This window comes from Eulemur rufifrons, chromosome 30 (genome assembly GCF_041146395.1).
Source record: "Eulemur rufifrons isolate Redbay chromosome 30, OSU_ERuf_1, whole genome shotgun sequence".
In the NCBI taxonomy this organism is placed as follows: domain Eukaryota; kingdom Metazoa; phylum Chordata; class Mammalia; order Primates; family Lemuridae; genus Eulemur; species Eulemur rufifrons.
The window spans coordinates 137,953,956-137,977,732 of NC_091012.1; the positions used below are offsets into that span (position 1 = coordinate 137,953,956).

The 23,777-nt window shown below is 52.6% G+C and overlaps 1 protein-coding gene across 5 annotated transcripts in view; it reads right to left on the minus strand.

Annotated features, from left to right (window-relative positions):
- Positions 1-23,777, minus strand: part of TBL1X (transducin beta like 1 X-linked) — a 211,927-nt gene that overhangs the window by 14,064 nt on the left and 174,086 nt on the right. For all 5 annotated transcript variants that reach the window (XM_069464267.1, XM_069464270.1, XM_069464266.1 and 2 more), the window contains 7 exons: positions 14,881-15,026; positions 12,701-12,992; positions 8,319-8,451; positions 7,895-8,036; positions 7,125-7,188; positions 6,932-7,029; positions 3,659-3,719 (listed from right to left, as the gene is read on the minus strand). In XM_069464267.1, coding sequence (XP_069320368.1) covers positions 3,659-3,719; positions 6,932-7,029; positions 7,125-7,188; positions 7,895-8,036; positions 8,319-8,451; positions 12,701-12,992; positions 14,881-15,026 — 936 coding nt within the window. The remainder of the gene's footprint in view (positions 1-3,658; positions 3,720-6,931; positions 7,030-7,124; positions 7,189-7,894; positions 8,037-8,318; positions 8,452-12,700; positions 12,993-14,880; positions 15,027-23,777) is intronic.

A 23,777-nucleotide genomic window follows, 5' to 3' on the forward strand; every position in this document is an offset into this window, starting at 1 on the left:
TCAGGCCCCGCGTCCCCACTGAGATGCCTTCCCACTGCACACTCCCTGGGCGCAGTCCCTCGGCACGTGAGGACTGACAAGGCAGGCCCAGCCCAGGGGAAAGGCCAGCCAGCCTCTCTTCCACCCTCCTGTTAGGGATTGGGGGTGTCCCTTGTGTGGGGGAACCTCTGGAGCCTGTCCCGTGTTCACAGCCAGAGGGAGTGACTCAGGGCTGGGAAAAGCACTGCACCCAACACGTGTAAAACAGAGAGGAGGAGCTGGGGGCGGTGTGGCCCAGGTGGGAGGGTCGTCTGAGCCCAGGAGTTGGGAAACCAGCCTGGGCAACGTAGCAACACCCTGTCTCTGCAAAAAATTTAAAAAATTATCCATGTATGGTGGCGCACGCCTGTAGTCCCAGCTACTACTTGGGAGGCTGAAGCAGGAGGATCCTGTGAGCCCAGGAGTTGGAGGCTGCAGTGAGCTATAACACTGCGCTCCAGTCTGGGCAGCAGAGCGAGATCCTGTCTAAACAAACAAAATCAAAAAGAGAAGAGTCCCTCTCATCACAGGGTTCATGCTAACTGAACTAACTTCAGTAGCAACGCAGAGCGCTTTGAGGCTCGGCCACTGGCACTCCTGGACCACCTCTAACAACATCAGTGCCAGAGCGGCACTGCTTTGTGCTGCCCACGCAGGCCAGGGCAAATTATTTTTAGCTAAGGAGGAGGCTCAACGGTGCTCCCAGGAGAGGAGGTGGCAGCTCTGCAAGCCGCATTTGTTTGCCCAAATACTATCAACTCTGGGTGTCCATGGAGTTATGTCCCATAAAGCAGCTGCCAACACTGCACTAGGGAACACAGAGGCACTGCCTCTGGGGCAATCAGGAGACGGTGACCTGCCCGCCCCCCCCCACGTTTCCATCTAAGGAGGGGGCCTCTGGACGGAGGCGGCTGGCCCCACCCTGAGCCGGCTCCTGCAGCTAGCACCCTCCGGCCGTGCGGGTGAGCGGCCACTAACAGGCTGAGCTACTCCGGGGGTGTCTGTGCCCTCCTGCCATGCGTGGGCCACGGAAGTTCAATACCCACCACCCTTCTAGGCCCAGCCAGAGTTTTCTTTTGAAATGTTATACTTAGAGTCACAGGAAGCTGCAAAGCTAACACAGAGAGGTCCTGTGTATCCTTCCACGGGGTCCCCTAAGCGCTGTGTTTTACGTACCCATGGAGCTGTATCGAGACCAGGAAGCCTGCGCTGGTACCTACCAGTGTGTGCACACCCTGCGTTGTTTTAACGACCGGGGTAGACCTGCAACTCCGCAGGCAAGGTCCAGAGCTCCCTCGGGCTACTGTGGTCACACCCTCCGTTCCTAAATGCCGGCACCACTGATCTGCTCTCCTTTTCTGCGATTCTGTCATCGCGGGAATGTTACATGAGTGGAACTGTACCGAACGTGACCTTCTGAGACTGGCCTTCGTCACGCAGCAAAGCGCCCCGAGATCCCGCCAGGCTGTCGTGCATCAACCGCCCGTCCCACGGTCAGGCTCTGAGCTGACGCTTGCTGCCGACGGGGACGAGGGCGCCCCCTGCAGGCCTCCGTGGGGAAGATCTAACCAGGCAAGGCCATTTGTCAGGTGAGCCCTCGAAAGCTACGGGACACGGCTCCTCACGGCTCTTACTGCGCGTGTCACTCGGAAGAGCCAGCTTCTTTTTAACAGCCTCTAGCACACTGGTTGGCATGGGAAAAGGGGCATGTACCAGCGGGAAGTTTCTGACCCGGGGATGGGACAGACCTCTACCTCGTGGGCAGTGACATCACAGGTGGACAGCTCGCTCAGGCCAGAACCGTGTGGTGTGTGGTCTTCTTGGGCCAGCCGCATGGAAAGCCCCTCCACGGAGCCCTGCGGCCACCTTGGGAAATACTATTTTCTGCCGGAACACTTTACAGACAGACTCCTAGGATAACAGCACTAGAAGAACCTTACTGATGTTTATCTCAGGCATATTTTTCTCTGGAAAACAGAAGCCAGAGCTTTTCACGTCAGACACTTCCCCTCCTGTGGCTCAACATGTCTGGTCTCCTGGGGCTGTGAACCTATCACTGCATCCTTCCCAAAACAAAGGGAGGTTTTGGCATCTCAGCCAAATGTGACAGAAATACACCTGGAACAGCGCTCTCCCTCGCTACCTGCTTGGTTGGATCCGCACAGTCTCGAGTGCAGAGCGGCGGGCGTGCGGCGCAGGGGTGGCACACGCAGGGGTGGCACACGCAGGGGTGGCACACGCAGGGGTGGCACAGGCAGAGCAGTGGGGAACGAGGGGACGGGAATCTGCTTGATGGGTACGGGGTTTCCGTGTGGGGTGATGAACACATCCTGGAACTAGCTGGTGCCAGTGCTGACTGGGAACCCCGCTGCCTGCATCTGGGGCCGTTTGTGTCCAGTACGCTGAGCACCGCCCACCCCACCGATGCTGTTCCACTCAAGCTACACAGTCGTGAGTGTCACCGGCTGCCCTGAGAGGTGCAGTGGGTGCGGACCCATCTGTGGAGCAGGGCCACAGAGCAAGGACCCGGCCTCTCCAAAGCAGCAGAGCATGAACGGTGCCCTCCCGGGCCTCCCTCACTGTCCGAGGGGCCCCTGCTGAGGCACTACATGAGGGACAGTCGTAGGCATCTGTGTACCTGGCACATGCCCACCTCGACTGGACCCTCGGCTCATGGTGTTTCCTGGAGGACCCTGGCCCCTGCCTGTAGCCGTCCCTGGGCACCAAGACAGGCTGTGCCACTGGGGGCAGTCCTTGGGGTCGGCTCCCCCATCCAAGCACACAGTGTCCACCCTGATCCCCTCCCGGATGGCACCTCAGGGACTTGTGACAAAATAGTAAACTTCTGCCCCACACATTCAGGGATGCCCTCAACATGGAACAGACGTGTGCTGTTACGGGAAGTGGCACCTACGCCGGCCTCCTGAGGCTGGGGGTGGCCGTGTGTCTGTGCACACAGAGGATGGAGTTGGGACAGAAAATGGACAGGCAGGTGGAGTCTGCCCGACACTGCCTGAGAATTGGAGTGTGTGCGCGGATCGCCTGCTCTCCTCCTCGGAGCCTGCAGTTCTGTCCTGTGCTAAGCAGCGGTGCCTACGTGACCAGCCCCCAAGAAAAACCCTGGCTACCGAGTCTCTAAGGAACATCCCTGGCAGGAAACACTCCACATTTCTGGAAGAATTAAGCACGTCCTGCGTGATTCCACTGGGAAAAGAGTCATGGAAGCCCTGCACCGCCACGTGCGCCTTTCCCATTGCCGACGTCACCTTGCACCCTCCTGCTGTAAGAAACCTCAGCTGTGAGCATGCCGAGTCCCGTGAGTCCTCACAGCAAGCTGCCAGACCTGGGGGTGCTCGCGGGGACCCCCAACCCAGCAACCTTCCAGGGACAGCAGGGGGAAGGAGCCTGAGCCGCTTCTGTGGCTGGTTCCCTGTCGTGTTTCCAAAGTTCCGGGCGGGCGGGTGTCGAGTGCGCCCGTACCTTGCAAGCGTGAAGGGCAACGCTCGCCGTGCAATGGGCTCCCTTCCCACAGGCTCGGCTCCGTGCGGCCCTCGCCCCGCGCTTACAATGACCTCAAGGTGCATCTCATATACTGCAGAATTATGATTTCTGAATTACAAACGAAACAAAAACAACTCACCTGAATGAAACGGGAACTGTTGTTTGGCTTCTCCTGTGTGGGCGTCCCAAATTATCGTTGTCTGTGCTCCGCAAACAAAGGAAACAGTTAGTGACCATTCTCCTTACCGAGTTTTCTCTAGAAAAACGTCTTGTGCAAGAACAGAGGTGAGCCCCTGTCCTTGCAAGCCCTGACCAACAGAGGGTGTGAGCTATGTGGGCTATTTGTCATTTTCTAGCATCTACATTGAGAGGAAAAAAGAAACTGATGAAATTCATTAAGAATATATTTTAGGCCAGGCACGGTGGCTCACGCCTGTAATCCTAGCACTTTGGGAGGCCGAGGCAGGCGGATTGTTTGAGCTCAGGAGTTCGAGACCAGCCTGAGCAAGAGTGAGACCCCGTCTCTGCTAAAAAGAGAAAGAAACTATATGGACAGCTAAAAAAAAAAAAAAAAAAAAAAAAAAAAAAAAAAAAATATATATATATAAAAAAAATTAGCCGGGCATGGTGGCGTATGCCTGTAGTCCCAGCTTACTCGGGAGGCTGAGGCAGGAGGATTGCTTGAGCCAGGAGTTTGAGGTTGCTGTGAGCTAGGCTGACGCTACAGCACTCTAGCCGGGGCAAAAGAGCGAGACTCTGTCAAAAAAAAAAAAAAAAAAGAAAGAATATATTTTATTTCACTCTGATATAGCCAAAATATTGTCATTTCAACATGTGATCAGTATCAGAATCTCACTGAAGCATGTGGCGTTTTCTCTCCCACCCCAGCTCTCTGAAGCCCGGCGTGGAGGGGTGCCTCACACGGAACGCCAGAGGGCCGCGCGGGCCAGCAGCTCGTGGAAGGACAGGGCAGCCTTAACTAGTACTTGGGAAAACGACCAGAATGGTGGGGATTCCTGCTCATTCCAAAACGTAGAAAACTGCGAAAATACGTGTAACAAAGCATGTCTACACCTCTTTTTGGGCATTTTTCCAAATGAAGGGCTGCAGGAATAGGTGTTTCTGAAAATTCCTCTGCCCGTGATTCCACGAACTGGGGGTCGCGTCCCAGCGCAGCCTCGGGGTTGCCCGGGGCAGGTACCATACGGAGAAAGACGACCTCTGCCTTGCAGACAAATGAGTCATGAATTCTCATGAACTTACTAGCGCCGGGAGATACATAGACGGCAGCCAAAGGTAGCTCAGTGAGGACACTGGAATAGGTCTTCATCAACTGGAATTTTCAACTTCATTGGAAACTTTACATCTCTCTGTCAATGTCGCTTAATAAAGATTTTGCTTTAAGAAGAACTAGTTATATTTTGTGTCGATTGTGGAAACTTTCAGAGGCAACACTCAGAGCAGTGATACCTTTGAAACATGGTACTCCCAGGTTTTGGGTCCGCTCTAGCCCAATTAACATTTGTTGGGGTAGAACTGTTCTTAATTTAGTCCCCCACAAACAAGTCCGGCAGTACAGAGAATCTATAACCTCTTCCACAACTCTCTGATACAATCTCACATGCCACATCGGTAACTGGATTATTTTAGTTGATGTTTGCGTTAAATATATATTAGAGAAAAGAAAACACTACAGAGAAGTTCTAAAGAATTCGACACATATCTCAGTCACTTTGGGTTAAACATTCACGGCAGGACCATGCCAGCATCCTGCAAGTTACACTTTCTCTCTGGTGTTACGTACAAGGGCGTTGTTAGCATTCCTGCCATGGCTGACTAAGTCATAATGGTGGACAGCGCATGGCCCGAAAGATACATAGAATTCCAAACATGCATTTTCACTGGTCATATGGTTCACCTTGTAGAGTCAGGATTGATAATCCGTGAGAAGAACACAAGTCAATGTTAAAAAGAATTTCCAGGTAGGAAGGAGGCCAGGAAACAACTATTTGGAATTCTACAGAAGTCAAAGGGCAGCAGTTACTGGTGCCCCAGGGCCTGAGCTGCCACCCCCCTCCACTCTGTGTGTCCTTAGGCAAATTAACAAACCTCTCTGGGGGCTCCAGCTCCTCCTCTGTCACACGGGAGTGATCCCACTCACGCCTGCCTGTTATCTTGGGAGTACTGGGTGGGTGAACACACGCAGTGGTCAAGTGCCTGATAAATAGAAGTGCTATCATTTGAACTATTTTAATAATTCAACTACCAGTTAGTGGTGGCCTATTGAATGCAGAACAAGTGCTGTATATCACTTGAGTTAGAACATCTTGGTCAAAATTTGATGATAGTTACACAGGAACATTTAGTGTGTGTCAACCACAGCAGCTCAGCTTTTTTTAATATTATATATTAGGGTACCAAGTCTGAATGAAGGGTTTCCTGGCTTAAAAGAGAGAGAGGAGATAAAGAACGAATGATTCATTGATCTTGAGAGTTAGAGCCTAGTGCAGAGGTCAGCAAACTTTTTCTGTTAATGGCCAAGACAGTAAATATTTTAGGCTTTGGGAGCCATATAGTCTTTGTTGCAGCTGCTCAATTCCACCACTGTATTGTGAAAGCCGCCACGGACAATTCTGAGCAAATGGGTGTGGCTGTGTGCCAATAGAATTTTATTTAAATAAACCGGTGAGGGGCCAGACTTGGCTGGTGTGGGCCACGGTTTGCCAAATGTGACTATGACTTCTCCCAGAGCGTGACTACATTTATAGGTCAAGTCTACCATTTTACATTGATTTTTAGAACTTGAATGAAGTGCAAGCTAATAAAGTTTTCAAATAATCCTGAAATTATGATGAAATGCAAAGCCCTGTGGAGGCCCACGTATCATGTAGTATCCAGGCATGGTTTCTATTTGTAGAACACAAACTGATGTGAAAACACCTGTTTGGTTTTTTTCAATTCTGGAAAACACTTCTTGTAGTCTGCAATGGGAAGCAGCAGTTTATCAAATGAGAGCAGAAGCCCATGGGACAGAAGACAGTTTGTGCCACTAACGTCCCCAAGTGGGTGAAAGTTTACGCAGGGCACACCCTACATCCCTTGGCTCCTTCCAGCAATTGACAAACGCAAGCTGGAGACCTTCCTCTTTCCATCACTGAACTGTGTACCTCAAAGAAAAAGGGGAAGCTTTGCACAAAGGTCGGCAGCACGGCAGAATATATTAAGAGATGATGCGTTATACATTAACAGTTAGATCAAAACCACAAAAACAAACAAAACCTAAACAAGTTCTGCTGATTTCTTAAGTGGAAGCAGAAAGCAGAAGAATTCAAAGGAATCACAATGTTATTTTGAGATTAAAAATAAATAAGCATCTGTAGATCAAAGAGAGGTACTTTAAGTGAATACTCACTTTGTCTACACCAGCACTCAAAATATAATTCCCCTTTTTGTTCCATTTCAAGGCAAAGATGGGGCCTTTGTGTTGGCCTAAGGTGCTGGCCAGGTTACCTGTAAAAAAAAAATTGAACAAATGTGTTGACTTCAAAGTTGTGTTCTGTTCACTGGAGGATTACACACAGAAGCACCTCTCCCCCAGCACTTACCATCTTCCGTCCATATTCTTGCAAAACCGTCGTACGAACCTGTAGCCAATAGCGTTCCATCGCTCTGAGGGCCAGAAAAAGACACAAACCCACAAAAGTAGCTTAGTCCTGGTGGCACTGGAAAAGCCCGGAGAGCCTCTGTCCCAGGATCCCAAGCCCAGAGTATTCTCAAGTCAATCATCAGCGCCACGTTTAAGAGACTAGTGTGTCACCCCTGGCAACGTGACGCCAGCACGCACGGCCCTCAGACTAAACGCAAGGCAGCCCCGAGAACGCAGGGGAACCGCTCACTGGGGTGTGGTCTCTAATTGTGACAGAATTAAAAATACCACGCAGAAAGGATCCTAAGGCTTTGCAGAGAGTAAAAAGATGACCCGTAGGTGTCCCACGTGTCAATGCCCGTACACGTGGCGCCGACTATCACGGTGGAAAGTCACATCCCTGGGCCGCCCCTCGCACCTCCCCAGCAGAGCCACCCTCTCCTCGGCCGGCTTCCCCCGGGAGGCTCCCTTTGTGGCGCCGCCGTGCTCAGCCTGCAAACGCACGTTCACGATGGAAAGACAGGTCAACGGGACTCCCGGCTCGTGGTCTGCCCCACACGGCCTTGTTCAGAGCTCTCAGAAACGGAGGGGCCCCCACGGCCAGGACCCCCCGCGGGCTGAGCACACGCCCGCCTGCCTCCGTGTGTGCACGGGGCCTTCTCGCGGGGCCCTTGGCAGGCGGCCGGCAGACATTCCTGCTGCCAAGCGCCGAGGGTGGAAGATGCTTACGTTCCAGTCCAGCGAGGTGACGTCTTTGTTACTGGGGACATCGTGGCCCCCTTCCCGGATACAGTGCCTCAGCACGAGCTGCGTGGAGCCCCCGTTGCTGTTCTCATTAAGGTTCCATATCCTCGCCGTGGAGTCTCCGGATCTGCAGAATAGAAACACAGTGTCTTTTCCATGCCTCTCCATCACTGTGTCCCCCCGACCGCCTCTGTGCTTAGTCATCTTTGGTGTCTTTGCATTGTTCCCCGCCCCACAGAGAAGACGGCTCGGAACCACGGCTGCCCCACAGCGCAAGGCACATGGAGAAGCACAGCACAGAGCCGCCCGTTCTTGGGCCTGCACACACCGGAGGTCAGAGGGCAGCGCATGTCCCCTGAGGCAGAGCTCCGGAGAAGAGCGAGCCGCTGGTGTCCCCTGACAACCTTACCCGGAAGCCAGCAGATCGCTGACAGGGTTCCAGGCACAAATGAACACCTCGGACTCGTGGCCCCGAAGGACCGTGGCTTTGTTGGGTGGAATCTCAACATCTCCGTCTATTTCCATTGGTTTTGAGTGATTATCTGTTGTGGGAAACACAAAAAGACAGGAGGCTTACGATACGAGAGAAACGCATTTTCAGGACACTTTTGTTTTAGAAATACCTTGTTTCTATGCACTAAGTAATATTACCTCTGATAATTGTAACAAAATCGTGGCTTTTGTGTGATTTAGTAAATACTTTCTATCTGGACAGTCTCTAAATTTGATTATTCTTTATAACTGAGGCCAACCAACTACGGCCTGTGGACTAGACCAGCTGCATAATAAAGTTTGGTGCACGGTCAGCCCATGCTTCGCACTGCCTACGGCTGCTGTGACGGCCTGAATTGAGTCCCCGTCAAAATTCACGCTGAAGTCCTGACCCCCAGGACCCCAGGATGTGATTATATTTGGAGATTGGTTTGTTTTTTTTTTTTTTTTTGAGACAGAGTCTCACTTTGTTACCCGGGCTAGAGTGAGTGCCGTGGCGTCAGCCTAGCTCACAGCAACCTCAAACCTCAAACTCCTGGGCTCAAGCGATCCTTCTGCCTCAGCCTCCCAAGTAGCTGGCACTACAGGCACGTGCCACCATGCCCAGCTAATTTTTTCTATACATATTTTTAGTTGTCCAGCTAATTTCTTTCTATTTTTAGTAGAGACGGTGGGGGGGGGGGGGTCTCACTCTTGCTCAGGCTGGTCTTGAACTCCTGACCTTAAGCGATCCACCGCCTCGGCCTCCCAGAGTGCTAGGATTACAGGCGCGAGCCACCGTGCCCAGCCTGAGATTGGGTCTTTAAAGAGGTGATTAAGGTAGAATGATGTCACTAGGGTGGGCCCTGATCCAACAGGACTGCTGTCCTTGTAGGGAGAGGAGATGAGGACACAGACACGCACAGAGGGACAACCACATGAGGACACAGGGAGAAGACGGCGTCTACACGCCCAGGAAAGAGGCCTGAGGAGGAAGCAGCCCCAAGACACCTGGATCTCAGACTTCCAGCCCCCAGGACCGTGAGAGCACCTTCTGTTGCTGACGCTGCAGGGTCTGTGGTGCCTTGTTACGGCGGCCCGAGCAGACGCGCACAGCTGCACTTGCGGTGCAGTGGCACAGCCGAGCAGCTGAGAGAGACTGTGTGACCCTTGCAGCCTGAGACAGTCACTGTCCCTTTAGAGGGTCTGCCAGCCCCTGCTTCCCGCTGATGAGAGAGCAGCAATGTATTGTCTGATCAAACGATAGTTTCATAGCACCGTCGAAAACTGCGTGTGCTTTATCACGTCCTTCATAGAGGTGTTTTGGTGGAAGCCCTGGGAGGAAAAGGACTCGCTTCTTATTCCACGGCAGGCAACCTGAGGCCGCACTGCTTCTGTTTCAACATGTAAAAACAACGCAAAGACGCCTGGAGGTCCTGCTTGGATCAAGAAGGCTGATACAAAATATTCAAGTTATAACAATGGGACTCCTCAAAGCGGGTATTTCTTTCACACTTCTGAAGGTCTCATCCGGCTGCTTGAGGTATTGGGAGAGAAGAAAAATGTCTTTCCAGGTTTGGCAGATTCGTCCCTGGCAATGGCAGAGGTGGGCAGGCCTCCTAGCTGGCCACGCGGCGGTGGGGTCTCGCATCTCCAAGGAGGCCCGGAAGCCAGTGTGCACACGCTCATCACCACGCAGCCAGGGCGCACTCTGCCTCGACAGGCACGGGGTGCTGGGGCTGAGAAGGGGGTCGGGGTGGCTGCCCCGGAGTTTCAGCCTGGGCAGTGACTCAGGCCCCAGAGCATCCAGCCAGGGTGCACAGGCGAGGAGGTCCATGCGCGGGGCGGGGCAGGGCTTGGCGTGCAGACCCGGTGTGGGAAGAAGCGGGCAGGCAAAGCCCAGAGCGCAGACGCCCACGGCCATGGCCACGGCAGGGAGCCGGCCTCCAGGGGCACAGGCCAGGGAGGGGACACTAAGGGGCCGACCTTAGACCAGGGCCCAGCGACTGGCTCAGGTTCACGACGGGACACGTGCATCTCTCCGCAAAGCGCATTCTGACTGCGGGTCCCGGGACAGGGCCTCTTTTGTGCCTGCTCTGGTTTTAGGTGGCCTTTCTGACGTGGGAGTTGCTTCACCGAGACGTAACCGGTCTGAGCAATTTTTATTATATAACTGCTTGGCTGTAAAAAAGAAAAAAACATCCAGTACTTGTTTTCACATGGCACGGAGCGTCCCTGAGGTCCTCCCGCACGTGCTGTCGACGAGCAAGCTGGGTGGACACCTGCTGAGTGACCTGACCACTGCTTCCCTTCTGTGTTCTCATCGTGGACGGCACATTCTCCGGAGGCCACCTCAGCAGACGCCTCACCTACAGCAATCAGGTGAACGGGTGGCCGCAGGTGACAGGGACCAGCCAGAAGGTTCCTGTTCCCGTGACGAGACAAATGTTTTCCTGGGGCTCACCTGCCTGTGGTCTCAGCTCTGCATCTGGGACGCCCCCACCGGTAAGCACCATCATGCTTTCAGCAAGCCCCCGCCTTCCAGTGCCCCCGAGTTCCGGGGCTCCAGTGCTGTCTTCTGGGCACGGCCCACGTATCGGCTTTCGCGATGGGAGCGGCACCGCCAGGGCTTCCAGCCGACCACGCCTGCCCTGGCAGAGCCACGGGGCCCTGGTTCTCGGTTCCCGGGTAGGTCACTGACAGTGCAGGCAAGCCAGGCCAAATGCCACCCTCAAGACAAACAGTGTGGAAAGTGGTCGCTTTCCTCCCAAGTGGCAGAAGGAAAAGTTCTGGAAGGTTGGAATGAAATGTGACTTCAGGTGTGGCCTCAGCCTGTTTGGACATACAAGCAGCGGGGGGACGGACGGGAGCGTGGGAGAGGGGGCAGCCTGCAGGTCGCACCGAGCCTAGAACCGGGCCTGTCTGCGGGAGGGCAGCTGCGGAGGGGGTGGCAGTGGTGGCCCATAGGTGACGCCCCTCCGAGTATCAAGACTGACCTGCCCATACTTCCCTAAGGAAAGCCAGCGTGGCTGAAGTCACACCGTTGTCTCCATTCCGTCCGCTCGTGGGGCCCACATGGATCCCACACTAGAGTTGCTTGAGATTTAAGGAAACTGGTGGCGCAGTTTAAACGCGGGCAAATTTCTTCCTCAGCAGACACCAGTCTCTCCAAGTTCACCAATTACAAATTACTTTCTGTGATGTAAGATTACAAAGCCAACTACACCCATTTTCTTTACGTTTGAGAATTTGAGGTTGTATTTTGTGTCGCTGGACAGTCGATAAACGCTCTTCGGCACAAGCCAGGTGTTTTCCTATCCTTCTTTCCCTGCCTAAGCCCCGGCCTCATCCTCAGAGACTCTGGAGCCCTCGGGGGAGGGCTGCTCATTTATGCAAGTCAGATGGCCTGCAGGCCACCTGCTGGCCTTGCCATTAAATGCTAGATCTGGTTCTTGAGCCCAAGAGAGACCTCAAGAATCGGTTCGCTGGTGCCTTTGACTTGCCACAGGGCTTGGCTGTGGGCTGCAGCGGCGTCACAGGTGACCCAGCCGGCCCCCCGCATGGGCGGAGGCTGCGGGGCCAGGACCTACAGGGTAAGACGCCAGCATCTTAGCTCGAGCTTCAAGGACTGCTGGGCTGCATGCGGGAAATGACTTTCAAGAAAGGAAGAATACACACAGGCACAAACACACAGACACACACGTGCACCACACGTAGGCATGTGTGCATGCTGTGAACTCAGACCCTGAAACAGAGCCCCTGAGAGTCTATAAAGCAGTGTGTCCAAGGGGAGGTGGGTTCTCCGGGTGCAAACTCGGGCTCTCTGACTTATTTGCCGCATACTCTTAGGCAATTATCTAACAGGGACTGACCTCCTGGGGTTTTGCAAAGACCAAATCTGGGGCCTGGTGCCCTCACAGTGACAGAGCTCGACTATTCTACCGTAACTTGGCCGGAAAAGCCCAACACGGACAGCCGGAGGCTGGGACTAAAGGTTCCCGCGAATGAAACGCTTCTGTTCACGGCGCACAATAACCACCTGGCACTTCCTCTCGCGGTACTGGAAGTCTCAGGGCAGCAGCAGGCAGGATTTCCTACAATTGAGGATGTGTGAGTGAAGAGTAACAGGTGTGAGGACTTTGATGACACAAATGGAACGTGAAGCTCTCCCGGCCAGGCAGTAAGCGAAAACTAGAGAGCAACGGGTAAGAAATGTACAGCGGTAGTAGGATTTTTAGGAAGTTATTGGGATTTGTCCACAGTCAGAAGAAAACAATAAACCCCCGGACGCCCAGAGAACCTCCAGGGCCGGGCACTCACTTATTGCATGTGCTCCGTTCTCCTCCCCGTTCACCGTGGCCTCTCCGTTCTTTGGTGGATTTTGCTGGGAAACAGCTGCTGGGGTTGTCGTGGCTGTTGTCGCCGTCGTCGCTGCAGCTGCCGCCGCCGCCGCTGCTGCCGCTGCCGCCGCCGCAGCCGTGGCCGCCACACTGGCCTGCTGCTGGGCGAGCTTCTCCCGGAACGCCTGCTGCCGCGTCTGCACCACGTCGGGCATCACAGCATCGATCAGGGACAGGGACTCTATGGGGCGGCCATCAAATACTGTGCCATCCTGGGAAAGCAAGCCAAGGGGACAGCCGTCAGCTCACCCAGAACGGCCGGCCTCTCCTCTCCCGGCAAGGGAGGTGCAGGGACGTGGAGCGTAAACAGCTGGCACCGAGCAGCCACAGGGCCAAGGAGGAGCGACTTTGGCTGGGTGCCCAGGAGTATGGGGCGAAGGGATCCCAGTGGGCAGGGGTGGGGACAGGTGGACTCGGGGTACCACCGATGAAGAACCAGGTACAGTGGTTGTTCCCAGTGTCAAACTGCACTGGGGCACCGAGGACGCCCGCTTTACTCCACGACAGAAAGTGCTAACCCTAATGCGTCAGTTCCCAACGGGGGTGATTCTGCCTCCTTGGGGGACGATTCTGGCCACGCAGTGGGCACTGCTGACTGGCCGGGCCACTGCACACCCTTCCTCCACTCAAGCCCCAAACGGGCGAGAAGTGACTGCCCGAGGTAACAAAAGCACCTCTCCATGTAAACTCTAAGGACACGCTGTCTCACTTTTTAAGGACTGGAAACCGTTGTGACAAGTCAGTGACAAATGACATGGTCTTCCATTTGCCTGTAGACGTGCTGGGATGTGGAGTGCCAGGGAAGAGAGGTTATGAAAGGCTCCTGGCAGAGGAGGGGCGGGAACCCACCAGTGGGGGAAACGGAGTCACACGTGGCACCCTGAGATCTGAGGGCTGGCGGGGGCCTCTGGGGCGTGTACCCCTACCAGAGTTTAGGGACAGAGAGACGAGATGTGGCCGGAAGACGTCAGTGGAAAACCCTGGGCATCCAGAGTGACAAAAGGGAGAGAGGAGCTGGCCGCTGCCAAGGGCACAGGAGAGGCACAAACGCCAGGGTTCTCAAAGGCTCGGATTTGAGCGAATGGCACAGAAAAGAGCAAAGCAGAAAACGGGATATTAATTTATTACTTTGGTGACTTTCTGAAAGGGCTTTCTTTGAAAGCTAAAGAGAAAGCGGTGCCACCGGCTGTGAAGGAGCGAGGTCCGTAAGGGCGGGGCGCTCCCAGGAAGGCAGAACGGAGGGGACCCTGAAGGACGCGGATCGTGGTGGGTGTGGAGAAGTCGGGCAGAGTCCCTGGGTCGGAGCAGGAGAAAGAGAGGCAGGAGGCGCTGGCAAGTGTGGGGTCAGAAATGGCCTCGGGTGGAGACAACGAGAAAGGTGGCAGATCCCAGAGATGGAGGGGATTTCACTGCAGAATCTCCGGAGCAGGCAGAAGGCAGCGAGAGAGGGGGAGGGGCTCTGCTTAAAACCCAGACAACCAAGTGTCAAGACTGGTACAGGACTGGCACAACCACTCACTGTGCCCCGGTCTAAAGAGCAGGACGGGACACAGGCCGATCGGCCCGACTGCAATTCGCGGTTACTGCTGCGTGCGCTCACGCCAGCTCTACCTACAGCCAGCGCCGTGGAGAAACCGTCACCCCAGCTCCTCCTTAACACACGTGCCCCTCCCTGCCCCCGACGCTCCCTGGGGCCATGCCTGTTGTTGGGTTCCCACAAAACACAGATTCTGCTTGATCGTGGGGGGTGTCCCCCTTCTGCCCACTCGCCCCGAGGAACCGCGGAGGGAGGGCGTGTCTGCGCACGTGCCGGGAGCGCGCCAGGTCCAGGTGCAGATCCGCGCGTCCCTTTCAGGCACCGCCATGCATCAGCAGCGGCGATTCTGGGGATTTATGTGAAAAACACAGACCCATGTGGAAGGGGCCTCAAACGCTCGCTACTGGTGTGTCCGCAGAACCACCGTCTCCTCATCGAATAAACTAGTAACACGAAGTGGGGAAAAAAGTCCCGACTGACCTCCCAGTACCGGGGGTACACGTTAGGCTCCGACCTGCTTCCCGGGCGCCCCCAGGGCTCTGTGACTGGGGGCCCCTACGTACCTCATTGATGCTGATCTCAGCTTCCACATACTGCAGCCCCTTCTGCAGGATGGAGATGAGGGCAGCTGGTGGCACTAGCGTCCCATTGATGTTGGACTGGCTGATGTGGCTCTCGATCCCGAACGTGAAAGCCGAGTGGGAAAAACCTGCAGCGAGAGAGGGAGGCCAAGGCTGGGTGGGCTGCAGACGGGAGGGGGAGGCACAGCCACTGAGATCGAGGGCGGCCCGTGGATCTCAAATGCACTTTGTCAGCAGGGGTGGGCGCTGCTGCGGGATGCCCGGCGGTGCTTCCGACTTGGGGGTGGGCAGGCAGGGAAGGGAAGGGAGAGAGGAAGACACTGGAGACCTGGGAAGATCCGTGTTGGAATGTGATGAAAAATGGCCTTTAGGGGTAGAACCTTTCAGTGTTATTAAGCAGCAAAACAGAGAACAGAGAATGGAGTCTGCCCTACGTGTCCCGGTTGGATGATCCTGCTGCAGAACCCCGACTCCTGGTTTGTATCACTCTCCGCAGAAGCTCACACTGAAGCCTCTCTGTGTCCCCAGCTGCAATACACACAGGGCACCTTCTTCAGCCCGGGATGAGGGGGTGGCGAGTGCTGAGCTCCGAGGCTCACAGACACGTCGGGGCAAGCCATCACACAACCCCAGCCTGAACGAGAGGAAAAGGCTGTGTGCACTGACGGGCAGTTTTCTCACAACTTTGCAAGAGGGGCTCGCCTTTCCCTTTCCCCACCCCAGTGCGTCCTTTCACCGCCTCCCTTGGAAGCTGCTGATGAACGCAACACGTGGCAATTTCAAGGTGCTTTTAGATGCGCGCTGGATGCAGGCTGTTGCATGAAGATGTGGGAAGAAGAGTCTGGACTGTTATTGCACATAGAAAGCCACGCCTCACCCTTGTGGAGAATGTGGGTTTCAACAGCACAGGGTGTGGGGTGGGCGCTGGGGAAGCTGCACCAGCCCTTCCCCAAGCAGAGGAAGGCAGCGTCTTACTCCTGGGGAGGTTGGCAACAGGGACGGGGAGTCTACGCAGCTGCAGCTATTTTCTTACACCAGCAAGCCTGGGATGCAGGGGCTGGATCTCCTTGCTTGGTGCAAAGGCAGCCAGAGGTGCGCGGGAGCTCGGTATCCTTGGAAGGGAGAGACGGAGGGGGTCCAGGAGGCCCGTGTGAGTAATGTGGGCCCCCAGCGCTCGGCTCCCTGGCTTGCGGAGCGTGAGGAGTGCCAGGGGCCTTCCCATCCCGGGGCTTTGTGATCTCGTGTTGTTTATATTTTCCACGCATCAGACGAATGAGCAGGGAGCAGGAGTTCTGAAAGTGCCCACCCAACTCCCTTGTTGGGACGCTCTGCTGGCTAAAACTAGCTGTCAACCTTGCGGGGCACCTGCTTCTCTTCTGCCTTCTTTCGGTTGGCCACAGGGGGGCAGCCGTTCCCTCAGCTCGCACGCCAGCACCCTTAGCCCAACGTAAACCGACCCTGCAACGCACGAAACGCCCACCAGGTGGGAGTGTTCCTCCACGAGAGGAGACGCCGTGCCTGCACTGCCACTAACCTGCGTCTCCTCAATCCACCCACTGCTCCTGCCCCGCCGCCTGTTACAACGAGCATGCAGAATGCGTACCTTCCACGTATCTAACAGATTAATAGGGCAGCCGCTGTCCATTTCACCATCAGTTGCAAGAGCCTTGCACGTTTCCTTACAGGTCTCTGACCACCTGCGTGGGTGACAAGGGAGCCCCTCCAAGGTTCCCCCCCCCTCAGGGAGTCTTCCCTCCTGCGCTCCGCACTGGAGGATGGGCCCTTTTACCACCCACCTCACCGTTTCCTCCTAACTTGCTTTCTCTCTCTCTGGCCACCTTCCCAGCCCCTACCCGCTCCCACAACACAAAACACACCTGTGCTCACCAATGACTCCATTCTCTACCTCGCTACAAGGAGCTTTTATCCTTCAGGTTTCCAGCAACTTTTGCTTCCATTACTTGTGAGTTTACCCCCCCACCCCCTCACCTGACCGGCACCCAGTGAGTATTACTACCATGTGAGCACATTAATGTTGATCAGTTAGTATCAATCTGATGGCGAGTACATGTGGTGTATGTTTTTCCATTCTTGCGATACCTCACTTTGGAGGATGGGCTCAAGCTCTATCCAGGATAATATAAGAGGTGCTAGATCACCATTGTTTTTTGCAGCTGAGTAGAACTCCATGGTATACATATACCACATTTTATTAATCCACTCATGCATTGATGGGCACTTGGGTTGTTGCCACATCTTTGCAATTGTGAATTGTGCTGCTATAAACATTCGAGTGCAGACGTCTTTATTACAGAATGTCTTTTTTTCCTTTGGGTAGATGCCTAGTAGTGGGATTGCTGGATCAAATGGTATTTCTATTTTTAGTTCTTTGGGATATCTCCAAATTACTTTGCACAGGGGTTGTGCTAATTTGCAGTCCCACCGTCAGTGTAAGAGTGTTCCAAGACAGGAAGATGCCTGCCATGGTCGGCATGTCTGCGTCCCCCGAAAATTCATATTTTGGAAACGAATACCCAATGTGGTAGCATTGAGAGGTGGGGCCTTTGGGAAGTGACGAAGTTATGAGGGCTCCACCCTCACAGATGGCATTAGCGTCCTTACGAAAGAGGCTCGAGTGAGCTCCCCAGCCCCTTCACTCAAGCGGCAAGTGCGAAGTAGTTTAAAGGGAGGAGACAAGGAGTCTGGCGGTACCGATGAATGGTGACAGTGAGGGCGGTGGGTTAGTGTCCTTGGTGATCCCCCTGGGCTAGCCTGGAGGCACTCCCAAAGCCAGGGGGCTTGCCACCTGCCTGGGAAGAGTATCCCTGAGGAACCTGCTGACGGCAGCGTTTCTCAGCCGTAGCACAGCTTACATTGGGAAGGGCCATTCTTTGCTGGGTGGGGCTGTCCCATGCATTGCAGGGTCCACCCACTAGAGGCCAGGAGCACACACTCCCCCTGGGACAGCCAAACGTGTCTCCAGCTATTGTCCAATCGACCCTGCCTCCAGTAAGGAACAGTGACCTAGAGGAACTGATATCCTAAAAGGTCACTATCTGTATGTGCTGTCCTCACATTTCTGCTCGATTCCGGGTTGTTGCCACTGAAGAGCAAGCCACTCTCCACATGCAACTGATCGTACACTTCAGATCACACACAGCAGCTGAGAAAAATCAGATGAGGGAAAATTATTCCCAAGGAGAAAAAAGGGAATACTCATGATAAACTCAGAAACTTAAACTTAAAAGAAGGACCACATTTTATTAAAAGATGGTAGGATCTCCAAAGTAAAGTCCTGTCCATTTGGAGTGGAAGGCGCTACAGTGTCACGAGAGGATTTGTCTCATCTAGCTAGGCCATAAAGACAGATTTACAACAAACCAAGCACATGCTTTGTTTTCTTGCAATTATGACAGTGCGAAGCCACACCTCTCACAATGGCTTCACAAGCCATTCGAGTTATACAGTGAGCCATTATGCCCAGTTAATGTTGGCCTGATTCATCAGCAAAACCTGCTACATTGTCACTCACTGGCCTGTAGAAATTCTGTTTATGTGGCAGAGAAAAGCAGACATTTACTACTCAGGCAGCTGTGGGGCTGGTTTTGCGTCTTCAGCGGAAACAAACAGCAAGGGCACCGATGTGTGGCATTAAAACCAGAATCTTTATTAGGTATTTAACAGACGTAGAAACTCGGAATACTGACTGCTACCCAAAGCTGATGGGTGCAGTGTGTTTATTTTTAAATTGTCCAGATCAGGGTTGGCAAATTGAGGCGCTCGGGCTGAGTCTGGCCCACTGCCTATGTTTGTAAATAAAGTTTTATTGGGACACAACCACACCCAAGAGTTGACGTCTGGTCTATGGCTATTTTCACGCTACAATAGTGAGTTGAGTCGTTGCAACAGAAACCAAAAGGCCCATAAAGCTGAAGAGATTTACATCTACTTCTCTATAGGAAACGTATGCTGATCCAATTTGATATACAGTCAGCCCTCTGTACCTACAGGTTCCGAATCCTCGGATTCAACCAACTGCAGATTAAAAATATATGGGAAAAAAAAAGGAATAAAAAATAATAAAAGCTGGGTATGGTGGCTCACACCTATAGTCTCAGCAGTTTGAGAGGCTGAGGCAGGAGGACTGCTTGAGGCCAGGAGTTCGAGACCAGCCTGAGCAACATAGTGAAATTCCATCTCTACAAAAAATTTTGAAAATTAGCCAGGTGTGCATGGTGGAAGGTCGGAATGAAATCTGCCCTGTCACCTGCAGCGTGTCACCTGCAGCGTTCCAAGGCCCACGTGCCTCTCCTGGCCCCTGCGGAGACTGACGCTCTCTGCAGGAAGGAGGCCCATCTTACTTCACTTTGTGACACACAGGGCTCCCCTTCTCGCTACGGCAGCTGCTGCTCAAGATGGATGTGCTGAAAACACACACGATGGGTGACTAAGAGAAATTGGTGACGCTGACGTCAACGAAGGGCAGTAAGCAACAGAATAAAAGAGTCCTCGATGTTTTTAGAATAAAGGACTTTAAAAGAACAAGAATTAAGGATTTAGGCACAACAACACAATAGAAATAAAACTAAGTTTTTAGGCACAGATGACTGCCATACAAAGGACAGTCTCAAAACTCCCAGGGGCTCTCAGCCACATGTATTAATATATACCTGAATAAAAATCTCCATTATATTATTTGAGAATACCAAAATAAAGCTGACACCACCAAGTGCTTACTCCCTGTGTCAGCCCTTTCCATGAATTAACCCAGGGAGACTTGGCAACAACCTATGAGTTAGCCCACTTAAATCCATACTGCAGAAGAGGAAACTGAGTCACGCAGTGGTTAGGTGATTTCCATGCAGGCACACAGCCAGCAAGCAGCCCTCTGACTCCTGAATCCACACACCACACAACGGTTAAAAATGGCATCCTTTGAAAAGAGGAAGGAAGCCATTTAATCAGTAACACCACTTGTATTACATTTTTCAGCAAAGTAAGTTGCAAACTAGGTCTACATTGTGACAGTGAGGCTGAATGCTTTCTGTATTACAAAAAGCAAACAGAGATAAATTGCATGTTTCGAAGATGCTCACATAAAGACAGCTAAATTAAAAATAAGAGACGGCACCCAAACAAAGTCAGATGCAGTGATGGGAGGCTTTGGTACGGTTTCTTCACGTTTACGGGACGAGTACACTTAATCAGGGGCTCCAAGGCCTCTGCCCTCATCAGCTTCCCTCACTTCCTGTTCGGACCAAGGAACAGGTGGAGTTCAATGATCTACAAGGTCCCTTTCAATTGTAAAATTCCTCGCAGAGAAAAAATTACCTCACTGTCTTATCCCAACCAAACCCAAGGGATGTTAATTTATGGAGGTGACTGAGTGACAACACAAATAGGTTAATGCCATTGAAAGAAGGACTTATTACTCACAGCTCCTAAGAGATGGGTGAACGACGGGTGTGCCACGCCACGCCACGCAGGGCCACGGGAACCTGATCACATACAGGGACCAAGAAGCCGAGACAGGAAGAGGGTGGACTGGGACTGCGCCTTTTCGACTGTGGTGGTAGGGGACTAAGGGGGTGGGGACACCCCTTGCTGGGCAGGAAGTGAAACACGCACACTGGAGTGTGTGGTTGGGAGTTTCCTGATTTGATTCTGGTGCGCCTGCAAAAGCTGCCTGGTGACAGGGCCAACAGCCGGGGCTGCTGGTCAGGCCCCGTGAGCAACAGATGCCAAACAGCCCCTGGTTAACGCGCCCGTCCAATCTAAAGGGCGAAAGAGGGGGGACTTCACAGCGGAGTCATAATGAAACCCGAGCGGGGGCTGCTCATCTGCAGGTAGCACCTCCTTCTGCTTCTGTGAATACTGACGCTTCTCTAACATCCTGTTCATAGTGGGGCCAGCTCAGCTTCCCCCTGGTCCACATTCCCTGGATCAGAACGGTCTCTCCAGCAGGGCTGCAGCTGCCGCCTTCCGCTCAGGGCAGAGGTGACTCAAGGTGGCGGGGAAGGGGAGGATGCTGATAAAAAGTAGAAGAGAAGCCAAGGGACAGGAAGTAGGAGCTGGGTGGAATAAACCAAATGGTGACACCCACACCCACACGCACACACACACAGAATCGGGAACAGTCAACAGAAAAGACAAGAGAGTTAGAAACCGCATCCTCATCTAATTTATTATGGGTTCACTTATTTTCAACAGAGGTGGATTAGTCTCACCAGAGGATTGTATTTCCTGCCCGAGAAGCAATTCTTATCATATGCAAACTCCAGTTTAATCCATGGTAAAAAGCAGGGAGATGCTGGTTTGCGGTCTAAATCACTGAGCACGTTCACATCGGCTTCACATTTTAACGTGTGTATATATATATAAAAGAGAATCCTGAAGGGCCGGACCTCGACCCCTACCTGGCGTCTCTGACAGCACTGTGCGACCCGAAGCGGGCTGCAGAGACGACGTCTTTATGTGCTGCAGACCTGCTCGAGATGACCTGCCGTAACACGGATTTGGTGCAAAATGGAACAGCCTTGGATGGCGTCCAAAAGAAACACCAGAAGGATCTTATTAAAATAGGGTTTCGATTATAACATCTGGCCTGGACCCCAAGGGTGGCGGCTGAGCACAGCTCGGGCCTGACTCTCGCAGACCAGGCACCCTTGCCAGAACTATTTTAATATCCTCTAAACACGGGACCATCCAGTAGGGAAAAGCATTACTCAGTTACAAACCCAGGTTGCTACTTCCTCCCAGGCCAACGCCTGGCTGGGGGGAGGACGCTACCCCTGGGGGCCCCGGCGGGGAGGCCGCTTTCCTGGAAGTACTCACAGAGCACCACAGCCGAGGGAGGCCCCAGCCCCTGCCTCCAGGCAGCCTCTCAGGACTGCCAGGCTCAGACACGGCTGTGTCCTCTAGAACCGCAGCCTGGTGCCCAAAGGTTTTGAACTCTCATGAATTTTGCATTTGATATTTGGAAACTGGAAAACAGCACGAATGCCAAGTAGAAGATTTACAATGGATAGCACCACTAAAAAATCACGATTAAACAAAAATTACCGTATGACTTTGCAAATAACAGAGAAAGCAATTTGGTAGATTGAGCAAAGAGCTCACATTATTATACAATCAACGCAACTCCTGTTCTCAAGTTGGGGAATTTCTTCCAGTCCCTTTTCTCTGTGCGTATTAATTTTGGCACATAATCTTCATGGTCACCGAATACGGTATCCCTGTTCTTTTTCACAGAACACACTGTGAGCATCTTCCCAGGTTGCCGAGTGGTCTCGATCGCTGCTGTTTGGTTATTAATCTCCACGGAGTAGACGCGGCATCCTTTACTCTCAGCACCTCCAGGTTTAGCTTTGAAAAGGGAATCAACGGCTTCTCACTGCACAGGTTCCAGCATCTCAGCTGGTGTCAATCTGCTGTCAACCTGATTTGCCAGCATCTTTTCCTGCTCTCTGACACCGTGTCTCCTGGGTTCATGTCACCGAAACAGTTCCTTCTCCTTAAACACGCCGGGCTGTGCTGCGCCACAGGGCCTTAACTCAGCCCCCAGATTTTCCTCGAAATGCTCTTCTTCCTTCTCCTGAAAAATTCTAGCTTGAGACGCAGCTCAGATGCCTCCTCCTCTGTGTGCCCTTTCCCGGGCTCCCGGGCTCTTTGTACACGCTCAGCGTACACGTCTGACACTGCATTTATCAGCCTCTGGGACAGATGACTCTGCAAATACCTGTGATCCTCCCTAGGCAGGGAGGAAAAAAAGACTTCTCATCTGTCCTTCCAACCCTAGCACCGAGGACGGCGCCATCACTCAGTGGAATTAAAAATCATGACAACTGCTATATTTCTGGACAGCAAGGACTCTCTGGTGGCACTCGTAGCTCTGACAGTACTCAGAGTAAGTTGAAGTACTATGGTAGCAAATGTTAGAAATTTAATACTTATTTTATTTTAATGTGTGCTATGCAAACAGAACCTAGTGAAAGAAAACTAGTATACTAATGAACACTGGTATATTTAAGAAAAAGTAGCTACTTCAATTTAAGAAAAAATAATAAATATTAACAAAATATACCAGGCATATGCAAATATGCTGAAAATTCAGATGGTGAGTAAAGAACTAAGGTTGGGAAATACAAGTTTAGACAGTGGGGGCGCTGCAGGAGCTTGCAAAGGGGGAAGGAAGCAGAGGACATACACACACTGAGACCCGGAGGGGGAAGACACTCCTGGATTCTATTCATACTCCTGGGCAGGGTTGGTAAATACAGCCTGTGACACAAATCCGGCCCCTTGCCTGTTTTGTAAATACAGTTTTATTGGACCACAGCTACTCGGATTTGTTTACATACTTTCGATGGCTGATTTTGCACTGCAAAGACAAAAATGAAGGGTTGTGACAGACACTACAATATTTACTATCTAGTTCTGTATAGAAAGGTTCCTAAACCCAATCTAGTGGAGACCAGGACTAGCAGATGGGGCCAGCGGTCCTTAGGAAAGCAGTTTCTGAACGCCCAGCTTGTTTTCCAAGGCCAGCATAAGCCTAATACCCGACAAGGACACTCAAAAAGGAACATTGGAGCCCAGTTTTTCTCGGTAAGATAAATGCAAACATACCAGGCAAATTACTAACAAACTGAATTCAGCAATATATAAAAAGGGAAAAGTGTCCTGGCCAGGTGGGGTTTGTTCCAGCAAAGCAGGGTTTGATGTCAGAAAACAAAACAACATTTTACCACATTAACGGAATCCAGGAAAATCATTTAGAAGAGGAAGATTCTGCCAAAAAGCACATAAAAAATGCTCAACATCGCTAATCATGAAAGATATACAAATTAAAACCACAATGAGATGTCACATCACACTTA